The sequence below is a fragment of the Pyrus communis genome, chromosome 9 (genome assembly GCF_963583255.1).
Source record: "Pyrus communis chromosome 9, drPyrComm1.1, whole genome shotgun sequence".
Lineage (NCBI taxonomy): Eukaryota > Viridiplantae > Streptophyta > Magnoliopsida > Rosales > Rosaceae > Pyrus > Pyrus communis.
In genome coordinates this window covers 20,943,040-20,965,492 of record NC_084811.1, presented here as the reverse complement: position 1 = coordinate 20,965,492, position 22,453 = coordinate 20,943,040, and the positions used below count along the sequence as shown (strand labels likewise).

Genomic DNA, 22,453 nt, shown 5'->3' with positions numbered 1-22,453 from the left:
TTGTGCGGATTTCTTCAAGGGCCGTCGAGCTTGATCTTGAAGGTTGATATGGATGAGCAGATCTTCAAGGGCTTTTGGGCTTAACCTTGATGTTGTTGATCCAAAGGGCCGTTGGGGCTTGATCTTGGGATGAACGGATGATGAATGATGAACACTTTCTTCAAGGGGCGTCGGGGCTTGATCTTAAATAATGGTTTTGCGGGTTTCTTCAAGGGCTTTTGGGCTTGATCTTGAAGGTTGATGGATGAGCGGATCTTCAAGGACTTTTGGACTTGATCTTGAAGAACGGTTGGATGTGTGGATTTGTTGATGTTGTTGATCCAAAGGGCCGTTGGGGCTTGATCTTGGGATGAATGGATGATAAACGATGAACACTTTCTTCAAGGGCCGTTTGGGGCTTGATCTTGAGTTGGTGGAAGTTCTTCAAGGGCCGTCAGGGCTTAATCTTGAAGGAGGATTTGACGAAGAACGAAGGGAGCTTTCTTGATCCTTTGGGATTTGCTTGAGAGCTTTAGAGTTTCAAAGCTTCAAGGTTTTGGTGTGATATCAATGCCTCTCATTCATGAATGCCTTGGCTTCCTATTTATAGAATTCCAAAACTTGATTTTTGGATTTAAATAATCAGATGAAATAAATCATTTCTACCAGGCATTGACACACGTACTATTTGATGACTTTTCAGATTTATTTCGATTTTTCGTTGAGTCACACGCTACATGTAAAATTTATGTGACATGTGAGCGTTGAAATTTTAATTACTGGTCAACATTCATTTCATCAAAATTTCAATGTCTACACCATGTTCATCCATCTGTCCCACAGTTAGCAAGTTCTCATTCAATCCAAGTAGATACATTACTTCTTTGACATATTTTCTACCTTTGCTAGTATCAATCACAAGAGTGCCCATACCAACCACATTTACGAATTCCCTTGTGGGCATTTGAACTTTGCCAATATCAGTTGTTCTTACATCAACCAACAATTTTGAATCACCTGTCATATGGTTGTTGTAACCATTGTCAACATACCATTCTCTATTCACTTTTGGTTTAGTGATTGTACAATTTGCATAGAATAGTGTCCCAGTCACTTCCACTTGATTGCCACAGTTTGCATTTTGCATTAATTTACCTGTAGTATAGTCTCTATCTCAGTGACCAAACCTATCATAATTGTAACACTTAGGTTTCCCCTTATATCTGCACTAACCAAAGTGAAACTTGGAACACACCTTACACTGGTTTTGTAGTTTCTTGACCCACTGACTGTGATGGATACAAATTTTGTGCAGAACTAGCAAAAGGTTTCTGTTGAAACTTGGGTTTTGAATCCCAGTTCTTACCCTTAGGACTCCAATTCTTTTGGAATTTAGATGGACCAAATTGTGCTCCACTCCTATTTTGCCCTTTTGAACTCACTGAGAATGATGCAAATGCTTTCTGAGTAGTATCAACAGTATGCAAATCAAATCATTGCTCGACTTTTGAAAATGGCAACTTCCTGCAACTCTACAGTTTCAAGTCATTTTGTATTTTCTATCACAAGACATATGAGATCATATACTTTACTAAGGCTAATCAGAACCTTTTGAACAAGTCTCTGATTCAATAAAACTTCACCAAATGTTTTCATTTGGTTGATCAATTCATTTATTCGAGTAAGATAGTTAGAAAGAGATTCATTATCACACATTCTAGCATATTCAAATTCACGCCAGAGATTTTGAAATTTCACATATCTAACCTGATCACCACCATGATATTCCCTAAATAGCAAATCCCATGCCACCTTAGCTGAGTCTACATTAGCTATTCGAGGAAAATTTTGATTTGAAACTACATTTTGTATTATACCCAGAGTCTTCGCATCTTTCATAAAGATTGCAACCATATCTTCATCATCATCCTCTTCTAAAGTTCCCTCAAACTTCTTTTTCTTCTTTGACTATGGAGTCGTGACCCTTTTTTCTACCAGATTCCAAAGCCCGTATGACTTGAATATGGTCACCATTTTGATTCTCCAAAACCTGTAGTTCCTACAGGACGAGCATCATTAATCTACAATTTCCAAAAAATGATACAAATGAAAGATGATGACGATTTGTGTCTTTTGAAGGGCATATATTCTTAGATTTCCAGTAATAATGCTCATTAATCTCGTGTCGTGCATGTCTCTTAACAAGCAGTCGTCATTTTAGACATACAGATTTGACTGCATTCGATAGAAAAAATGAACAATTTCCAAATTCTACAACCTTCATCAAAACTTTGGTATCAAGTTTCGTGTTCTTTTGTTGGTCAGTGCAAGCACTAATACTTTGAAAATCATAAAAGCTGACCAAAACTTACTTTTGTGCCAAAAGGAAAAGAGAAATATTAGGAGACTCTCAAAAGTTGAACTTTTTATAAATTTTCTGTCACTTCATGTATAATCATTTAGTCTACTTATTATTATCCTTTCGCAAAATGTTTGTTAATGTTGGCATGAAAATTAACGTTAAACTGTGAGATAGCAAAGAATCCATGAAAAGTTCCACTTTAAAAGAGTCTACTTCGCTTTTTTCAAAGAAAAAAAATCAAATAACACTTCTGCAAGCTTATAGTTTGATTAAATTATCTTTAAAAATACCTCTCCATCCTTGTCTTCCTGGAAAGTCCAAGTCTATGGCTTTACAAATTATATCATCACCAGTACATAATAGACAGATGAATGGGTTATATTCAGTTCCAAATTTCTAATCGAATGGAAAACAACTCCACACCAAACTTTATTATTTTATTGTTAATTTGTTAATAATAGTGGACACTTGTCAAACTCCACTTTACATATTAACACTTCAATTACATCACTAAACAGCTCCAAAACTCCAATCCCCAAATGTTGATCTCTAATTGGATGCTAAAACCCTACTCCAAAAAATTAAAATTAAAGACTAAAAAGACGCATTATTTTAAGCATATTTGATCTTTTCCTACATGTCACCAATAAGATAAAACAAATTTTTAGACTAACCACGGGATTAATATGCATATTAATCAATATTTAAACGTGTCCTTGATCTAGAGGTATGATGCCATCGCTTGCATGGAGGGAACACACGTGCACATCTGATGGATGCATCATCCCTTGGGTTTATTCCACGTGTATCCCATAAACAAGACCTTGATAGTTACGGTGTGACGCGTGGTGAGCGTCTGAACCGTCCATCCCCAATAAACCTAATTCATTATATTTGCAGGCTGTCTAAATCTCTCTTTTATTTTTGTTCTTTTTTCAGATAAAATCCTTTCGGCCGACACTACTAAATAGAATATGGTAAAGATTTGGATAAAGTGTACTTTTGCACTAGTGCCCATTGATCTTTTTTCCCACGAGAGAGGATCTTTGCCGGATTTTTTTGTGAGGATTCTGAAGATCCTTCAATCATATTTGTTCATTGCATATCGTACAATCAGTTTTTATCAGGTACTATTTATATTCAATTTTAAATAAAAAAATTTACAATGATTTCTGATTGCACGATATACGATGAACGAATGTGATTGAAGGATCTTTAGGATTCTTACAAAGAGGATCCGGCAAGGATCCTCCTGGTTTTCCCACATCCTCCTCTTTGTTCTACAAATCAAAAATGCTAAGAGGACTCTCTTAAAACGAAACTTTTTATGGACTCTTAGTCACCTCATACTTTAACATAATATTTTTGTAACGTTGACATAAGAATTGACATTAAAATGTTAAGTGGCAGAGAGTTCTATCTAGTTCTAACTTTAAGGGGTTAGTTTAGTGAATAACAAATCAGGTCTCCTACATACACATAATTGTCCTTTTTTTTTTTTTTTTTTTTTTTTTTTTGTAAATGATTCTGCTTTGGTGTACCGTTTAATCAAAGAGTTAAAAGTACGTTGTAGTCTTATGTGGTAAATTGAATGATGAGGAAGATTACTCTATTATCAATGCATGATAGGATACACCTTATACTAAAAGAAAAATAATTTAACTCATAATTTAGTGGTAGTATACTAAGTAAGTGTACATAAATAGTCTTGATAATAAGAACATAATAAATACAAGAGGGTGTCCAACTCCTGTAATCAATTTTCTAATATGGAGATAAATTCGCACTACTAGCAATTTAGATAAAACCCTACACGATCACCATAAGAAACAAGCGTCATCGATACAAATTTACCACATAAATGACAAACACGAAAGGCTTAAATTCGAGCACACACAAAGCCAAACACTAAAATAGCAAAGGTAATTAGTTTGAAATTGTCTACCTAGTCTGATTAGCGATGACTGATGAGCATAGTTGAGCAACTATGAGATATGTGGATTCTAAACGAAAAATTATTTCTACAAGCAGGAGTAGTTTGTGGAAATATATCTTCAAATGGATCCATTATCTACTTGTTTTAGCAATCCTTGTTATTATTATTTAAAACCTAATTAAGTCGTTGATTAGAAACTTGTGAGTGAAGGACTTTGATATAAATGGTGGGAGCCCCATGCATTGGATCGCCATTGTATATTCTTCAAGTGCAATCATCATATTCCCAATGATAATTCAACATGCAATAACTAACTAGACGTCTAGAAAATGCTTAGACAGTGAAGTTTTCTACTTTTGTAAAAGTGAAGGTAGGGTGGCAAAGTAACAGTGCATATTAAAAGAATCAATAAACTAATATTACATCGGTTAATATCTTTCTTCACTTATAAATAAGAAATTTCAAGTTCGATTCACATAAATGTTGAGGAAATATAATATTCATGTTGAGCTCACTACCCAGTTACTTAGCTCAGTCATTCATGTTCGTAGAATATTCACTCCATTTAGAGCATAATTCGGTTGTAACAAAAAAATAAAATAAAAAAATAATACAATATGATAAATACTAGAGATAACAATTTAGAGCATTTTCAACAAAGAAGTCAAAAAGTCTATATTAGCAATAACAGTAAAAAATGACAATATTAATGTTTTCCGATTGAAATACCAATTCCTATGTGACATGATGTAGAAAGTCAATAAATATGGTTATTGTCAAATTTGACAACAGTTTCAAATAATTTTTAATTACTTAGTAAAAACTTTTATTTGTTCTCTTTTTTTTTCCTTTTTTTTTTTTTTTTTTTTTTGTGTTTAACCATTGTCTTTTCATTTCCTTTCGTTACCAATGAAATGTCTAAATATTTTAGTACCTTTTAGTTCATTTTCTTTCATTACTAATGCAAAGAAAATAAATATAAATTTTTATTTTATATTTAAAATTTGACATATTGGGTGAAGAGTAAAATTTTAAAAAATGTCAAAGTGCCACACAGGCCGTCAAATTTAAATTTTATGTTCAAATTTGGTATCTTAAAAGTTGATCAAATATGTCACTTAATACTACGGTTTAGTGATAATCCTCTTCGCTTGTAAGTGAGAGGTTTTAGGTTTGATTCTCGCCAAATATAAATTCAAACCACTAGTCTATTGTGAGCCTAAGTCCACCACTCCCTCTTAGTATAAATAATATCGTTTGTTTTATTAAAAAAAAATGTTTTATCAAATATTGTTCATTACCACGCTTTTTATTTTGTTAAGTGCAATCCCACTTAAGCTATGTCTACTAACTAGTACTTGTGGATGCCGATGTTCAAGGAGAGGATGCAAGTTAAAGAATCCATACAAAGTGAGCCAATAGAAGAATAAGATTAGAACTAAGGGACTAAACAAATAAATTTCATTTAAAAATGGATAATCTTAACCCAAAGCACTTTTTATCCCATTAACAGCCCTAATTTGGCCTTATTTACGTTATTCAAACCTATCCAAATCTACTTCCATGTGTGGCTCCTTTACACTTCAATTAAACCCTTGTCAACTGTCAATAGCAATACAAATAGACAATTCATAAGTCCCTGGTACTCTTAATTTCTCAGCTGATCCGCCAATCCTAGTACTCTCAAAACCCCATTTCATTTTCTCAAACACTTTTGACGTACACACGCACATTCAAACCATCTGAGATGAATGATCAAGGCGCTGGGACTAGCCAAGCAGCACAAGATCATGATGATCATGGTGAAGATCAAGAGCAGATCATCAGGGACATCCATGCCTTGACACCGCCTCGTCCACCGCCTCCCGGCAACCACGGCCGTAGAATAGAAGCTTGGGAAACTGGTAGCCATAGATCATCATCTTTGTCCATGGCCAGCACTGAGTTAGGAACAGCTTCAACTGAGAACTTCACTACCATGAGTAGAGAATTCAGTGCTCTTGTGGTTGCAGGGTCAGCAATCGGGACTAATAATAGTACCACCAATGACAGTGACCATGGTACTAATAACAATAATTTGGGAAGGATTGGAGAGGAGGAGGACAACAATATGCCTGAGGAGGAGTTGGAGACCAACCCTTTGGCTATAGTCCCGGATAATTACAACCCTGTGGACCCAGTTCCTTATTCTCCAAGGAATAGTGAGGCTAATAATCATAGAATTGGCTCTTCGTCAAGCATGGTTAGGACTCGGGATTACCAAGGCGGCAGCGGCGGCGATCAGACGGTGTCGGTGCATCGGGTGAAGAAGGAAGAGGTTGAAACAAAGATATCGGCTTGGCAAAACAACAAGATTGCCAAGCTTAATAACAGGTTTAAGAGGGAGGATGCTATTATTAATGGGTGGGAAAGTGAGCAGGTACAGAAAGCTTCTTCATGGATGAAGAAAGTAGAGGTACGTGCGTTGCTAAAAACTGATTTGGATAGTGATATTTTTGTGCATGTTGGAAAATTTGATTTCCCATGATGGTTTCTCTGACTAGTTGAAACTAGGAAGATTTACCACTTTCTTTTTTAGCGACTTCATACTATTTACCGTCCAATTATTCTTGAGAATTGGCCTAAAGTGATCAGTTTTTAGTTTCCTCGTCGATGTGTGATCGCTATGGTGTCACTATTTGATTTTGATCTGTTAAGCTTAATTTCTGATCATTTTAGCTGATTTCTCATTATTCTTTGACGATGCAACTAATCCATGATGAAACAATTAATCATTATCGTGATCATCAAATAGCAACATTTGAACTTTGAAGCTTCTGTTTGGTGAAACTGTATTGTCTTAATAATATTTTTATCCTTGCCTATGTTTCAATTCACGATAAAACAACCAATCGCAACAAAGTTATAACTTCAATGATAAAGATGTTCATCCTTTTGATAGGCCTATGGCATACGTTGACCTTTGAAGCTTCTTTTAGATGGAACTAACACGTTATTGGGAAGTTGGCCTAACTCATCGTTTTTCATACCTCCCTAGCTGAAATGATTTGATCGATCAATATGTCGTTGATATTTGAATTTGACCAATTCAACTACTGTAATTCAATTCCTAATCAAGTTAACCAATTTTCTTACTTTATTCATTTTTGGACGTGTTTCCGCTTTCCTTGAATTTTGGGTAATTTGAAAATGAATACTCATAATATATAGGCCAACTAAATCATCACATAATGTGTGCATGCAGAGAAAGTTGGAGGAGAAAAGAGCAAGAGCCCTAGAGAAGATGCAAAATGATATAGCCAAAGCACGTAGGAAAGCAGAGGAGAGGAAGGCATCGGCTGAGGCTAAAAGGGGAACAAAAGTGGCTAGGATTCTTGAAGTTGCCAATCTAATGAGAGCTGTTGGAAGAGCACCTGCCAAAAAATCCTTCTTCTAGGCTTCTAGCCCCCTTAATTATTTTTTTATAATATCCCAAACAAATTCCATACCCACAAACAAAACCCGAAAAACAAAAACAAAAAAAAATTATTTGGGCAAATAAGTACCGCATGATCATATGATGCAAGGGCCTTTACCTTTTGAACAAAGGCTCCCCTATATGAAATGGGGCAGTGAAGTCAGAGAAATCTGGCAACTATGAATTTTGAGTGTTTTTGGTTGATGCGTTCTTATGAGTGTCTTAAGTGTGCTGGAATTTTGGGATGGATTTGCTTGTTATTGTAGTGGAACAACGTCGAGTCTTGTGCAGTTTTCGTATTCTTGGGCAGGAGGTTAAGTGTGATGTTGTAATACATATAATTTCCTACGCCTAATTTGGTGTATTTTATTTTCCGTCTATGAAATGGAATGATAATTTGCAGTAATTCTGTATTTGCCATGCCTAGTGGTTTGAATTTGCGAGTAAGCAGAGTATTAAAGTGATTGATTGTATCAAAAGGTTGAGTCTGGCCTAAGCCCTACATGGCACACCCTACCCGCTACAGGTAGGTAGCAAATGACAACGATCTATGATATGATGAAAAACTCGGTATTCATCTCGTGCAAGTGCAAACTGCTACTTCTTGGAGGCGAACCATCAAAGCAAAGGTAAAACTGCTGGTTCTTGTTTCTTATTTTTTGTCTCAAGATGGGAGCTGGATCAAGACAACACTTCAAGACGCAATCGTCTCGTGCCACTACAAAATTCATGACGATACTTCCCTCAAAATATTCTTCATATCCAACCATAAGACCGAAAACAAGTGGCAACATCCTCTCCTATTCAACCTAACTCAAACTAATGTAAGCCTGGCAATGAAGAATGACAGGCCTGAAGGTACCTTCAGACCTAGGACTTTTGGTACCTTCTTACTCTATAATCCTCTGTTACAACAAGGATTTTAGGCGTCCACAGACGAGTGTTGAGTAAAAATAAACAAACAAAAGTTTGCTTAGTGCCCGGAATTACGACTTACTTTACAAGCATGAAAGCAGTTCCGTTAATAAAATGCAACACCAGTTTCAAAAGCAAAAGAAAAGATTTTAACAGTAGAAAGCATTTTGTCTTCAGTCCGTGACAACGTAACTTGGACCATTTGGTATTCCCCAATGTGGTGGCAATGTCCACAGTTTTGGAACTTCGAAAATTATATATCACCAATATCGGACATATTGTCACCTAAACAGTTGCTACAAATAAGGTCTTATTTGTTTAGTACAAAAACGCAAACAGGAAAGATCTTTCCCTTCAAATTCGAACAATGGATATCGCCCAGACTTCTTTCATGTTTATGATGGGGAGTTTAAGGTTCTAACTTTTAGTTTTGGCTAAATAGGCAAGATAGATGCTACTTCCTATTTGTGTAGTTTGCGTTAAAGCAGATAATATCTCTCACACAGCTCTTCCCATTTTGATCATTTTATTGATTACAAAGTTCGAACTTTCAGACTTTGAATTAGAGATTTTTATCACATACAAACAACAAAGTACGAAAAGACCAAAGTCTAGCACAGGTAAACAAACAGATTTACTTCTTTAATGAGTCCTGAAGATTGCTACACACCGGAATCTCTAATTGAATTCAGGTGGCATTTACAGGAAAAAATAGGAGTTCCATCCAACTGTAAGACAAACTTGTGTGTTTATTTACATAATTCCATCACAATGTCAAACTTTTACAATCAAGTGAATGATATATCCATATGTCAGCTTGTCTTCTCTTACTAATCTAATTCTAAAGTTGTAAAACAGAAAACAAGTTTCAAGAAAAAAGAGGACCACTTACTGAAACAAAAGCTCCTTGACTGATACTCTTCATCTCGATTGACATCTCCATGTAAGAGAAGTGATCAAGTTCCATGGGCTACATGTGCAATGAATTGTACAAATTGTACTTGCAGCAAATCTCAAAGGAAGAAGACGCTGATTGTTTCGACGCAGATATCAGATCTCAAATCAGATGGAGATCACATCTATCATCACTCATTTGTTTATTAAAACCTTCAATAGATTTGAGTTCTGCATAAATTTCAGCACTTTTTGGATGGCCCATATCACTTGCAACAAAATAATGAAATTTATTACCAACGTCAATCCAGCTGCATCCTGCTTCTTTGTTCATTTTCAAGTCATTCATAATGGTTCGAATCTTTGCAGCCTCATCAAACATTCCTCCTCGAGCATACATATTTGAAACAAGTACGTAAGACCCAGCGTCCTCAGGTTGCAAGTCAAGCAAATGTTTTGAGGCTAACATGCCATAATTCAAATTCCCACTTATCATGCACACATTCACTAAAGTTCTCCAAAGCATAGGTGAATCTGGAAATGGACTTCTGTGGATGAAATTGATGGCTTCTGAAAAATTCCCAGACCGACCCAGAAGATCCACCATGCATGCAAAGTGCTCAATTCCTGACTTAGTTCCATATTTTGGCTCCATTTCGTTGAATAAGCGTAACCCAGTTTCCCATAGTCCATTGTAACTGCAAGCTTGAAGAGTAGCCAATAGCGTGAGCTCATCAGGGGCAAACCCATCTCCCTTCATTGATTCAAAAAGTGAAAGTGCTTTGTTGCCTTCTCCATGAAGGGCATGTGCAGAAATTATGGCATTCCACGATATGCAATCACGATTATTCATACCATTGAACATTTGATAAGCTTCTTCAATGCTACCACATTTGGCATACATGGTAATTACAGCATTAGATACAGTGGAATTGGCTTCAAATCCAGCTTTAATAGTGCAAGCATGGAGACTCTTCCCCCTTTCTAAGCAAGCTTCTTCAGCTGCTACACTAAGGAGTCGTGAATACGTTATGAAATCTGGATTTACACCAGATGACCTCAACCGACTAAATAAGACCATGGAATCCTCTTCAACATCTCTACGTTGTTCCATGAATCCAACAAGTACTGCATTAAATGAAGCGGTGTTTTTACCTGAAAGGCCATCAAAAACCTGTCTTGCAGATTGAAGGCTCCCACATTTAGCGTATATGTCAATCAACGCAGTCCCAACGTTGACACAAGAGTAAAAATCAAGCTTTATGCAAAATGCATGGATCTGACATCCCAATTCCAGATTTCTGCACTCTGAACAGGCATCAATCACGGTAGATAAACAGCTAGAATCAACACAAATACCTCGATCGAGTATTTTTAAGAAAGCATCGAGGGCCATATCCCCACGTCCATTTTTTACATACATTGACAAAAGTGCGGTCCAAGAAATTAAGTTTCTCTCATCCAGTAAATAAAACATTGCCTCGGCTTCTTCAACCATCCCATGCTTTCCGTACATGGTTATTACTGCATTTCCAACAGAAGTTTCACCCACAATACCATACTTGACAGCAAGCCCATGTAATTGCAAGCATTCATCCACACCCACATCTCCATCGCATGCACTAATCAGATTGGTAAAAGTATAATCATTTGGCTCTAAGCCAGAACTCAGAAGATATACAAAGACCCCAATTGCTTTCTCTCCACAGCCCGCCTTCCCATATTCTAAAATCATATAATTTAAACACTGAACATCTTTGTAATCCATGTCATTGAACAATTTCTCTGCATCACCCAAGAAGCCACTTTTAGAGTACATACAAACCAAAGAAGTGGCCACAACAACATTCTCCTGAAGCCCACTTTTTACAACGAAACCATGAACCTGTTCCCCACTTCTCCTGTCTTCAAGTGAACTACACGCCTCCAAAATCACCGAGCACGTATGCTCGTTAAACTTCTCGTTGCTGCAAAACATATCATGTGCAACGTGGAAGACAGATTCAAGGTCACCAATGTCAGAATAACCCTTCATGAGAGAAGTCCAAGTGATTGTGTTTCTAACAGGCATTTCATCGAAAAGGTGATGTGCATCATCCAGTCTTTTGAATTTCGAGTACAAGTTGACAAGATTGTTGCCCTGAAATGTGTCATTCTGGCAGCCACATTTGAGTAAAAATGCATGAATTGCCTGACCCAGAATGAGGATTTTGGACCCAATTGAGAGTTGGAGGAGCAGAAGCCAGTCATTGAAGAGAAGTGTGTATTCTCGTTGTTTGAAGAAGGTTGTGCCTTCCAGCCTAGTGCATATATAAGTTGAAATAATCAGATAAAAATGATGCATTACTAAGCAGAAAATTCGAGTAATAACTGTCTTTGGCCATAATCAGACAAACAAATGAGAGTATGTATAACACCTCCATGGTACCCACCACCCATGTGGGGAAGGACAAATTGTTGAACAAATAAAAACTAAACATTAACTTATCAATGTTCTTTTGAGTTTCATACTCCTAATCATTTCACAGCCAGACATGTGCATATTATTATATAAGAGAGCAACGGGACAAGCAATTGTGGTACAGAAATATTATGGTCTGGATGTTCAAGTGCAGGTCAATTAATGTGCATTATGTATGTAGGATATGTGAGTGTGCAGAGAAATTTCACCTGCACAAGCAGATGCGTATAGTTATAGATTGGCAAATGATGTTTAAACATTTACGGTTATATTTATATATAAATCTATGTATTACATTGTGCAAACTTATGTTGCATCATAACAACTGATAGCTTTTTAAAGAAAAGTATGCTGTAAATATTATCATGCTAGTATCACTTCTGAGTCTACTAGCTTATCACTTATGATTCAACTTTATGCATTTACATTGAATTTATTAAAAGATGATTAGTTAAAGATGAAAATAAAAGCAGGAAAATTTCTACACACCCCACTCCTTGCATATCAAATCAGCCCCACCTTTTGCCAGTAAGTTCAACAACAGAGCCCATATGTTCTTCTGGCACCTCCACAGCGGCGATCTGCAAGCAATCCAAATGACAGAAATGACTGATATCAGACGAGTGGTATGATCTGTAACTCATAACGATATTTGCCTCAAGAAAAGAAAAGTAAGTATTTGGCAATACCGTTTCTATATTTGTAAAATTGATATTTTCCTAAAGAAAAGAAAAGAAAGTATTTGGCAATACCGTCTCTATATTTGTAAATTTGTACAAACCACGGCATCACAGTTTTTATGAATTAAGCACTGCATTATTATTATTTTTAAGTAATATGACAATGTGCTTATTTGGATTCCAATCGTTCAAGAAAAGAAAAAAGTATTTGGCAATACCGTCTCTATATTTGTAAATTTGTACAAACCACGGCATCACAGTTTTTATGAATTAAGCACTGCATTATTATTATTTTTAAGTAATATGACAATGTGCTTATTTGGATTCCAATCGTTCAAAATGGAGCAGACGTATTGGTCTTCAACCGGTGACAGTAATTATTTCTACCCTTCACTGTCTTCCTAAACATCAGAAACAATAAAAGTTCAACACAATCACCTCATATGGTTATAAAGGCCCCTCTGAATAGGGATCCTTTCTGAAACTAAAAGGGTGCATCGTTGGTGCCAAATTGCAAAATGGTCTGGGTATCTGAACTATCTAAACTTTAGACTCCCATCTAAGAATAATCCCTGGAAACAAAAAGTTGAAAATTGCTTGGTATTTGAATTATCATCATCTATATTTCAGTTCTTCACAGATAGACTGTGTTCATTATTTATTTAATCATAGTTAGGTTGAAGTGATTTCAAATTTGTTGATTTTTTAAAAAGATCCATGAAAAGAGAGATCTAACAAGCGAAGAGGTTGGACCAATGACTGCCATGAGGGCTGAGCTACATGTCATCCTCTTGACTTTCATTGAAAGAAATCCCGTAATAAAAGACTCAGTACTTTACAAAATTCAGATCATTTTTCCGAATATCCTAGACAGTTTCACCTCTTTAGACTTTGGCTTGTTCATACATATACTCCAAGGGAAAACTAAGGAATTGGGAAAGTTATCATAATCTGAGACAGTAAACATCTATAGAAATTACTACATAAGCATACTGTTCGGCTTGGAATGTCTCCCGCAGGGCCCATGGCGAATTAGAGGGCGAACACAGACCTCACGCCCGACAATCGGTGAAGTGTTTACACCATCCTTGTCAATAGCAGGTCCAGGTATGTTCCTTATGTTACTTCTCCTCATCAACTTACTCCTCTCTAAGACAAGAACCCATTTCCCAATTAGACTAACCTTACCAACCATTCCCAACCAACACACACACACACACACACAAAATCTACAAAATCAAGCACGAAAACAACCTCTATAGCTACGAGACTATTTCGGAGATAAATTGTGAAACCAATTTGCTCTAAGTATGAAATTGATGCAGTAAATAGGAAATGAACGAACAGAGACATAGAAATGAAAGATTGCAAGAGAAGATGAAGAAGCGGAAGTACCTGCTGCGGTGGCGGTGGCGGCGGCTTCAGTGGCTTCGGAGACGGAGCATTTGACTGGCGGGTGAGTGGAGAAGGGTTTCGGGGAGCGGAGAATGTGGTGATTTTGGCGGTTGAGGAAGAAGGTAAGGTGAAGGCGTAGAGTTGCTTGGCGACTGGAAGAGAAGAGGAAATGCTAGTGCTTCTAGTGTTCGGGATGATGGAGGAGGAGCTGTGGAAGCTGCAGGTTGCCATCTCCATGGCTCTCACTCACTGGATATTATAGTGTTCAACCTTTCTCCATTCAATTTATGGAAATCTCTTTCCTCTAAGCCATCAAATCAAATCAAGTGATATATCTTTGAAATTTGATCTTACGATCAAAAATTATTATAATTTTTAAAAGTTTTTATTAACCTTTTTTTTAACTATTAAATTAAATTTTAAGAGCCTGAATCACTTGATTTAATGGCTTTGGAGAGAGAAATTCAGAGATAATCTATTTCCCAATTTATGGGCTCATTTACTATCCCTAATTAGATTGAGAGGAATTGAAATGATAAAGAATTTGAATGAAGTGGAATCATAATCAAATTTCTGTTATATACGTTTACTAAAATTGGTTAAAATCGAAGTATGAATGATATTGATTTATATAAACTGTTTAATAATTCACATAAATCGAAATGAAAATTAATGTGATTACTAACATACTCCTATTGTAACTAATTTATTTTATATCTAATTATTTTTAGAAAAAACTAATATTTTTTTCATTTTTCAGTAGAGAGAATAACTATTTTTTTATGTTCTAGTAACTTTTATTCTTTTATTGGTCGTTACCAGTTACCAACATAAAATAAATCTTCATATCCTCTCTCTCTCTCCCCCATCTCTTTGATGTCGTGCTGACCCATCCATTTCTAAATTTCCCAGGCACCTCTCTATCTTTTCCCCTATCTTCCCCATCTTTCTTTACCAACCCACCATTTTCTAAAATTCCCCGGGCATCTCTCTCTTGTCCCCATCTTTCTCTGATGTCAACCCACCCCTGATTGCGAGACCACGATCTTCCCTTTTCTTTGGTCTTCATCAGAAATGCGAGCCTTGTCAAGTAAGGGCTTGAAGGCAGCACCTATGGCCAGCTATCATAATCGTAAGGGCTGCATACACTCACACTCTTCTCATCTTTGGAGTTTGAGGGTATTACCGGTATAAAATTTGGATTCCTGATGGAGACCATTTCCAGGAATTCAAATACCTCATTCCACTTAAGAATCGGACTCCGGCTATTTCAGGAGTTGAATTCCTAATTTTATGCGGGTCCCACGATTATTTTGACCACTCCTGATGGTTGGGTAAACGCTGGAATGTTTGGGGATATGTGCAATTCCGATTCCCACCATTCCATTCCCCTTTGGAAAACATGCCATATAACCCCAATGGCTGTACATGAACTCTCACCCTTTTTATTTCACATTCACTCCTTTCGTATTTGAACGGTCACGACTGGATCACGTTAACAATTTGTGTTGCTTTATTTATAAAGAGACAAACGCAAAGTAGAAAGTGTGAAAGGAAAGGCAGAACTAGAGGTGAGAAAATCCTATTCGTCAATGGCTTCCATTGAACATGTACACATAGAAACCAATTAAATATGGCTACTTGTTCAATTTAATGACTCGTTTACGTAATAAAAAAGCAAGAGTGAAATTTTATTTGAACTCATGTAACCTCTTTCTACACCCAACTTACTCTTTACACCCATATTATTTTTAATGAAATTATCAATATTTCTTTAAACCTAAATTTATTACCTAAATTGTCCTCACAAACCCAATTCAATATGTAAATTTATCTACAGACCAAAACCTTCTCCAACTCATTCAAAGCATAAAAGAGAGCAGCCAAATGAATGATGTTTATTTCATTTATCAGAGTATAATGTCAATACATATTTGGAGTCGTGTTTGATGAATTGATCAAACAAGCAATCTGGAATTGGGAAGGTATGTGATCAGAAAAGATTAGATGAAGTAATTAAATCATATGTTGCAGTCCTTTTGTGCTTATCTCATACAATGGAAATCGAGTTGGGTTTTAAATTGGATTCCCATTGTTCTTACCTCATTGCCGCTTCATAAACAAGATTTATTCAAACTTAGCCATTGCCACAATAATTACTCTCCTTGATGAATTACATAACTCAAAATCATTTTATGAATACAAGCACACAATAGTAATAATAATTATATAAATACAGAAAATATATAAAATGGGTTCTTTTGTCTGGTTTGTAATGTTTATTATGCCCAAATGCTTAAGCTAGTATTAGGGGTGTCATGAATTCATTTGGATAGCAATTGTTGTTGAGAGGCATTTCCATGAATATATCCATTGTGATTGCCCGCACAATTCATGTTCCCTATTACCAAAAGACATAATGCTCTTTAAGTAGCTGGTGAATCCATACATTAATCTAATAAGATGATTAGCTCACCATCAAGTTAATCTAGTAGAGGTTCTAGAAGAAAAAGAGCCTTTCAATAATAGTATAGCTTCTAGAAAAAAAAGTCACAAACAAGAAGCAAAAATTGGTCGAGTGAAATGACATGTTTACTCGACCTTTATCACTTCTGCTTATAGAGGTTCTCTTGTTCCAGTCATCCTTCTTTGCCAACCATGGGGATTGATGGGCAACAGAGTACATATTTGAGGTCAGCAAACAGCGGTTGATGTGGGTGTTCACAGTAAACACCATGTGGTTGCTTCAAAGGATTAAACCTTAATAGGAAGCAACAATTTTAGTACTAAAAGATTAGGCTAGTGAAGGAAGGTTGAAAGTACATAGTAGACTGAAGTATCAAGAAAGATAGCCCCCTTATTTATATTCAATGAAGATGTCAAGAAAGATAGGCTCCTTAAAGCCAATTTGTTTTTTTTTTTTTTTTTTTTTCAGATTTTGAATTTAATGGATCCTCATGCCCTCAGTGGTTTATTAATTAGTGTGTTTATAGGTAAATTTTAATTATATTGTTAATTTTATTTTGTACTTGATGGTAATTTTGTAATAGATTAAAAAAGGCATCTCACATTTAAAATTTAACTTTGGTGTAGAATGAGATTATATGGGTTCAAATAAAATATCTCAAAGAAAAATCAACATCACTATCATATTATTAGTAGCAGCATCTCTAGAGCCTTGGATTGGAGCATAACCATTTCAAGTGCCCCATACTCATCCATCATCGATGTAAGGCGACCAATTTTTACATCGATGATCTTGATCTCGGGATTCTTCTTTCCTTTGAGTTTTTTAAAAGATATTAGCAGGTTTCAAACACTCATGAAGTGACAAGGCCATAAACTTTTACAAATTTGTTTGAGAAGGTTATTGATCATATGCGATGGTACTTCGCACTTCAAATATGTTTTGACTGGCTTTCATAAGCTTAAATACTAAGCAAATGCACTCCAAAGGGAAGTGACATCTGTAAAGATATCAAAGCTGGTGATCCAAGTGAAAATAATACAATGGTTAAGATTGTGCCATCTGTCATTAGATGAAGATGGTTGTTATAAAGGTAGTTAGGATTGTAGTTTGTTGTCATATGGTGCTAGCACATTGTATTAGCTTAACTAGTAAGCTTTGTAGTGGATTAGTATATAACTCTTTGTAAAACAATTCTTGTTAATGAAGAAAGAACAATTCACAAAACTCTCAAGTTTTCTCTCTTTAATTTCTATGTGCATTCTTTTCTGCATAACTCTACATTTCTTTAATTCTCACATAGTATCAGAGCCAATAAATGATCCGGCACTTCCTCAATCTCATTGAAAAATTCTCTCTTCTCTTCTCAATCCTCTAGTTTGTACACCTTCTGAGATAAAATTAGACAAGTACAATCATCTGATTCACAAGAAAATTGGAGTTCTTGATCACGAAGATCAACTGTTTGACAACACAGCAGTGAAGAAATTTCTCTATTTCTACGACAATGGTTACAACAGCGTAGCTGCAAATTGTTCAATCACTAATTACTAGTCGTATTTCAACAGTATCGACATCTGTTACAGTGAAATTGGATGGCACCAACTACTTGACATGGTGTTTTCAAATCACATTACTTCTTGAAGGTCATGGGATCCTAGAATTTGTGGATGGTACCAATAAATGTCCATCAAGATTTGTCAATGATTCAAATGTGGCAAGTGGACACAGAAGCCTACCAAGTTTGGAAACTGCACAATCGTGCAATTATGCTGCTTATTACTGCAACTATGTCATCAACTACATTGTCTTGTATCATAGGTAGTAATAGTTCTCATTTGTGACTAAAGAAAGTATCTTTCAATTAAAGACTTAGCTTCAAAACAATAAACATTAGTCTGATTCAATTTCTAAGTACCTAAAGAAGTTTAAAGATGCAAGAGATCATCTTGGAGCAGGTAGGGTTGTTTTTGAAGATGATGATATCATCATTCTTGCTCTCAAGGGTCGCACTGCAGAATACAACATATTTCAATGTACGCAGGAAAAATGGCATCTCCATTAAAGATTTTCATTTTTAGTTGCTTGCTGAAAAAACAACTATCAATCAACATCTGGCAATTTTTTCTCTAATCATAAGGCCCACCAATCCACAAGCACCACAACAATGAAACTTGTAATCCACCCATGCAACCTTTTGTATTGCATATAATCAAAGGCATCAAATAGCAAAATTATTAAAATTACAATCACATAATTTGGTAAATTAAGATATGATTGGTGGTGAGCGGTTCTCAATGTTAGACATCTCATGTTTTTGGGGTAATTTTTTTGTTCTACTTTGATTCATCATGAACTTGTTAACAAAGTGGGAGTGGAGAGGTGGAGCTCATCAGGGAAAGCCGATTAGGACGAAGGAATACAAGTTGCAGAATATATCTTTAGCAATTTTCAGGAACAGTGTTTAAGTACTTTTATGTTAAACTTTGGTTAGAATTATTTAAAAAAAATAAAATAAAATAATTGCCTGAAATTCTATTCATGGTCCAAATTTTGGTTAATTTTCCAAATTTCTCAAGAAAAACTTAATGAAAGCTGATACGTTAAAGGAAAATGCATAGATAGATCGCTTTCTTAACAACGGGAGAGTTAAATGTAGAGAACAACTAAACCCTTAAAACAACCTAACCTAATGCATTTGAAGGAATTAATTTAAAACAAAGTTACATAATTTAAAACACACAATGTAAACTTATAGTTCTTGTTTGACCCTTGACAACCTATACCCTTAACTAATAACTTGTGCTTCTTCGATCATCACTCTTTCTTTCTCTCTTTAGAGTACTACTTTGTGGATTCTTCATTATATTCTCCTTCTTTCTGTGTAGTTTATTTCCTAGCTTCATGGTTATCTTCTCTAGTGTGTCATTGAAATTATCATTAATGGTCTCGTGGATCATGAAATTCAAAACTCATGCCCCCTTTTTAATCCAGGCCTTCATAACATTGTGATTCTTAAGATTATCCATCACGACGACATTTTCAAGCATCAGCTCTTCAACTACAAGTTTGTAGGCATTCTTCTACAACTTCCCAAGACATTTGTACTTCGCAACATGCATCAAAGTTTTGAAGTACAAACATCTTGGAAAGTCGCAGAAGAAGACCTACAAACTTGTAGTTGAAGAGGTGATGGCGGAAAGTGTCATTGTGATGGAGGATCTTAAGGATCACGATATTGAGAGGGCCTGGATTGAAAAAGAGGTATAGGTCCTAGATTTCATGATCCACGAGATCACCAATAATAATTTCAAGGACACATTGGAGAAGATAACGTTGAAGCTAGGAAATAAACTACATAGAAAGAAGGAGAATGTGATGAAGAAGCCACTAAGTAGTACTCTAATTTACTGGGAGCAAGTAGGAAGAGTACTAGGCATTTGAGGGTTAATGATGATGAGGAAGTGATAGTGGAAAAGAAGGCCAAATGTTGATGAGAAACATTTGGGAATCTTGCGGACACCTGGGTGTTGTTGTTGGAGTTGTTGGAGGTAGAGGCAGAAATGTAGGATGGAAAGGAGAATGCAGCCATATTTTGATTTTTATCTATCTGAAGGTGGTGGTGGTGGTGGTGGAGGCATTCATTTTCTAGGCAAACACACATTTAGGGTAGTTGAGATTAGGGTTCATCATCAATAAACAAGTACGAGAAAAAGCAACTTCGAGGTGTAATGAAGGAGTAAGGGCTTGGAGGTATAATGGAGGAGTAAAGGCGAACGGTGTTGGGAAGAGGATGAGGAAAGCGACAACCTTTGACTTCAAAGTTTCTGAGTTTTTGTCGACAAAATTAAAGAAGGGGCAAAAAATCCCTCTAGATTTGTTTAATTTTTTTTTATATAAATTTATGTATCCAATATTTTTTATTTTATTTTATTTTAATAGAAACAATTTTATTAGAACTCTTTTCCTGCTTCAAGTCAATCAATAAGTAATTTTAACATTATGCAATGGAAGAATGATAAAAAAAGATTAACCTTGTAAATTTCATTCTAAAAGGCAAGTGACCCTTTACCATAAAGGTAAAAAAGAATTGAGTCATTGCATGACGGTGTGAGTTCAAATTCGTCGGTGGTTAATCTAACATCTAATTTAATAAATCTATCGTTTGACAAAAACAAAAAACAAAAATTCATCCTAAAAGCCGTATTTTAATGGCGCCTCAACAATATCAATTGTAGTTGAAATGTTATATAATTATAGTATGTGATAACTTATGAAGTCATAGTATGGATACGGTGATATGATACAACACGATAATATGAAAAAACTCTAAAAATTAAGATACAATATGCTATTGATGCGGCAAATAAAAAAAAACATAATTCATCATTTCAAATTCAAGCACATTTGAGTGGTTGGAGAAGAAAAGTTGGAAATATAATCCGCTTTATATCCATTAGAAGAACAAGTGTAAGAGTAGTAAGAGTAGTACACAAGGTTATAATTAGAGGGAAACCCTTTGTATTAATCAACTTTCAATTATAGATGTCTCATATTAATTTTTATCCTCTCATTATTTTCCAAAAGTGTAAATATATCTTAAAAGCTAGATGCGCCTATTTTAAATATGGAATATGTGTATTCATCTTGTCAATTTTGTATTTATTAACTATGGTACATGTCCGATGAGTATCATACAAGTATCGTATCTGATAAAATTTTGGATTCGGAAATACATTAATCCAATAAGTGGGATTCGTTTCGTCGAGGGAGACTTGGTTGTCCCCCAAGAGAGAGATTGTACGATTTAGGTTTTTGTTGAAACAAAAATTTGACTTGATTGTTTGGTCGAAAGCTGATTTTTGTTTTCAAACGGTTTTGGTTCAATTTGATAAGAGAAGGAAAAAAAGACATTATCAGAGATGGTTCCTGTGTTACGTGTGTGCTCTAATGTTCATGTAACATGTACAAGGAAGATATTGAATGATGATAACTAACTAATATGATATATAATCGCAAGTCTATGAAAAGAAAAATAAATGCAAGTTTAAAGAACCCAGCTGTCTTCAAATTCTTTTAAGTTATGTATAATCTTTAATGTACGAGGACGAAACACTACTAAACCAAAATAACTTAAAGGGTTTGGCATGTTTAAAATGCATTTATGTATTTGTTCAATTTTATTTTCAATTTATTCTTCCCAAATCAAGGTTGGTTCTCTGATTTTTTTTTTCTTTTCTTTTTCCGTATTTATAACGGGGAAGTAAATAATGTCCTCAACTCTTCATATCTGGTGGAAATAGTTTATATATATATATATAGAGAGAGAGAGAGAGAGAAAGAGAGAGAGAGAGAGAGAGAGAGAGAGAGAGAGAGAAGTACCTACCATTGATCCATTACTCAAAACATATTCCTTCCCTGCCCAGTCAATCAAACTATAGAAGTTTAGTTAACTATAAAAAATAAAAACAATTGCATGACTAAGCTCCCAATCAAAACCTCTCGAGTAGTTAAGGATGAGGATCCTTTCTGAATCCTCTTTGTGAGGATACTCTTCTCACATCTTATCTATTCATTATACATCGTGCATCTAGAAATCATTAGATATTACTTGTGTTTAATTTTAAACCAAAACTCAAAATGATTTCTAACTGCACGATATACAATAAACAGAAAGAATGTAAGGATCATCACAAGAGGATCTGGGTGGGATCCAAATCCAATAAGTTAAAATAGTGCTTCAAATTTATTATGTTGCAAAAGAGTAATAAGTTATCCCACTTAGAATATTTAGGTTATGACATATGAAAACTTATATGTTTTAACAGTAAAAACATTTCTGGTGAGCATCACGAGGAAGGGTGGTGGAGAAATGCAATAAAATATATAATTGCAATATCTAGAGCA

General features: G+C 35.4%; 2 protein-coding genes across 3 annotated transcripts; one reads left to right on the top strand and one right to left on the bottom strand.

Moving 5' to 3' along the window:
* Positions 1 to 5,923: 5,923 nt before the first annotated feature.
* Positions 5,924 to 8,140, top strand: LOC137746225 (remorin 4.1-like). The gene is made up of 2 exons (XM_068486299.1): positions 5,924 to 6,732; positions 7,522 to 8,140. Exons 1-2 carry the CDS (start codon positions 6,025 to 6,027, stop codon positions 7,711 to 7,713), a joined length of 900 nt encoding a protein of 299 aa, XP_068342400.1. The 5' UTR covers positions 5,924 to 6,024; the 3' UTR covers positions 7,714 to 8,140.
* Positions 8,141 to 9,152: 1,012 nt separating this feature from the next.
* On the bottom strand, positions 9,153 to 14,340 carry LOC137745779 (pentatricopeptide repeat-containing protein At2g33680-like). Of its 2 annotated transcripts, none has more exons than XM_068485791.1 (3): positions 14,080 to 14,340; positions 12,524 to 12,585; positions 9,153 to 11,843 (listed from the first exon to the last, which is right to left on the bottom strand). In XM_068485791.1, exons 1-3 carry the CDS (start codon positions 14,314 to 14,316, stop codon positions 9,707 to 9,709), a joined length of 2,436 nt encoding a protein of 811 aa, XP_068341892.1. In that variant the 5' UTR covers positions 14,317 to 14,340; the 3' UTR covers positions 9,153 to 9,706. The 2 variants fall into 2 exon arrangements, with proteins under 2 accessions (XP_068341892.1, XP_068341893.1); XM_068485792.1 differs by having other exon boundaries at positions 12,494 to 12,585; positions 14,080 to 14,095.
* Between the last annotated feature and the right edge of the window lie 8,113 nt (positions 14,341 to 22,453).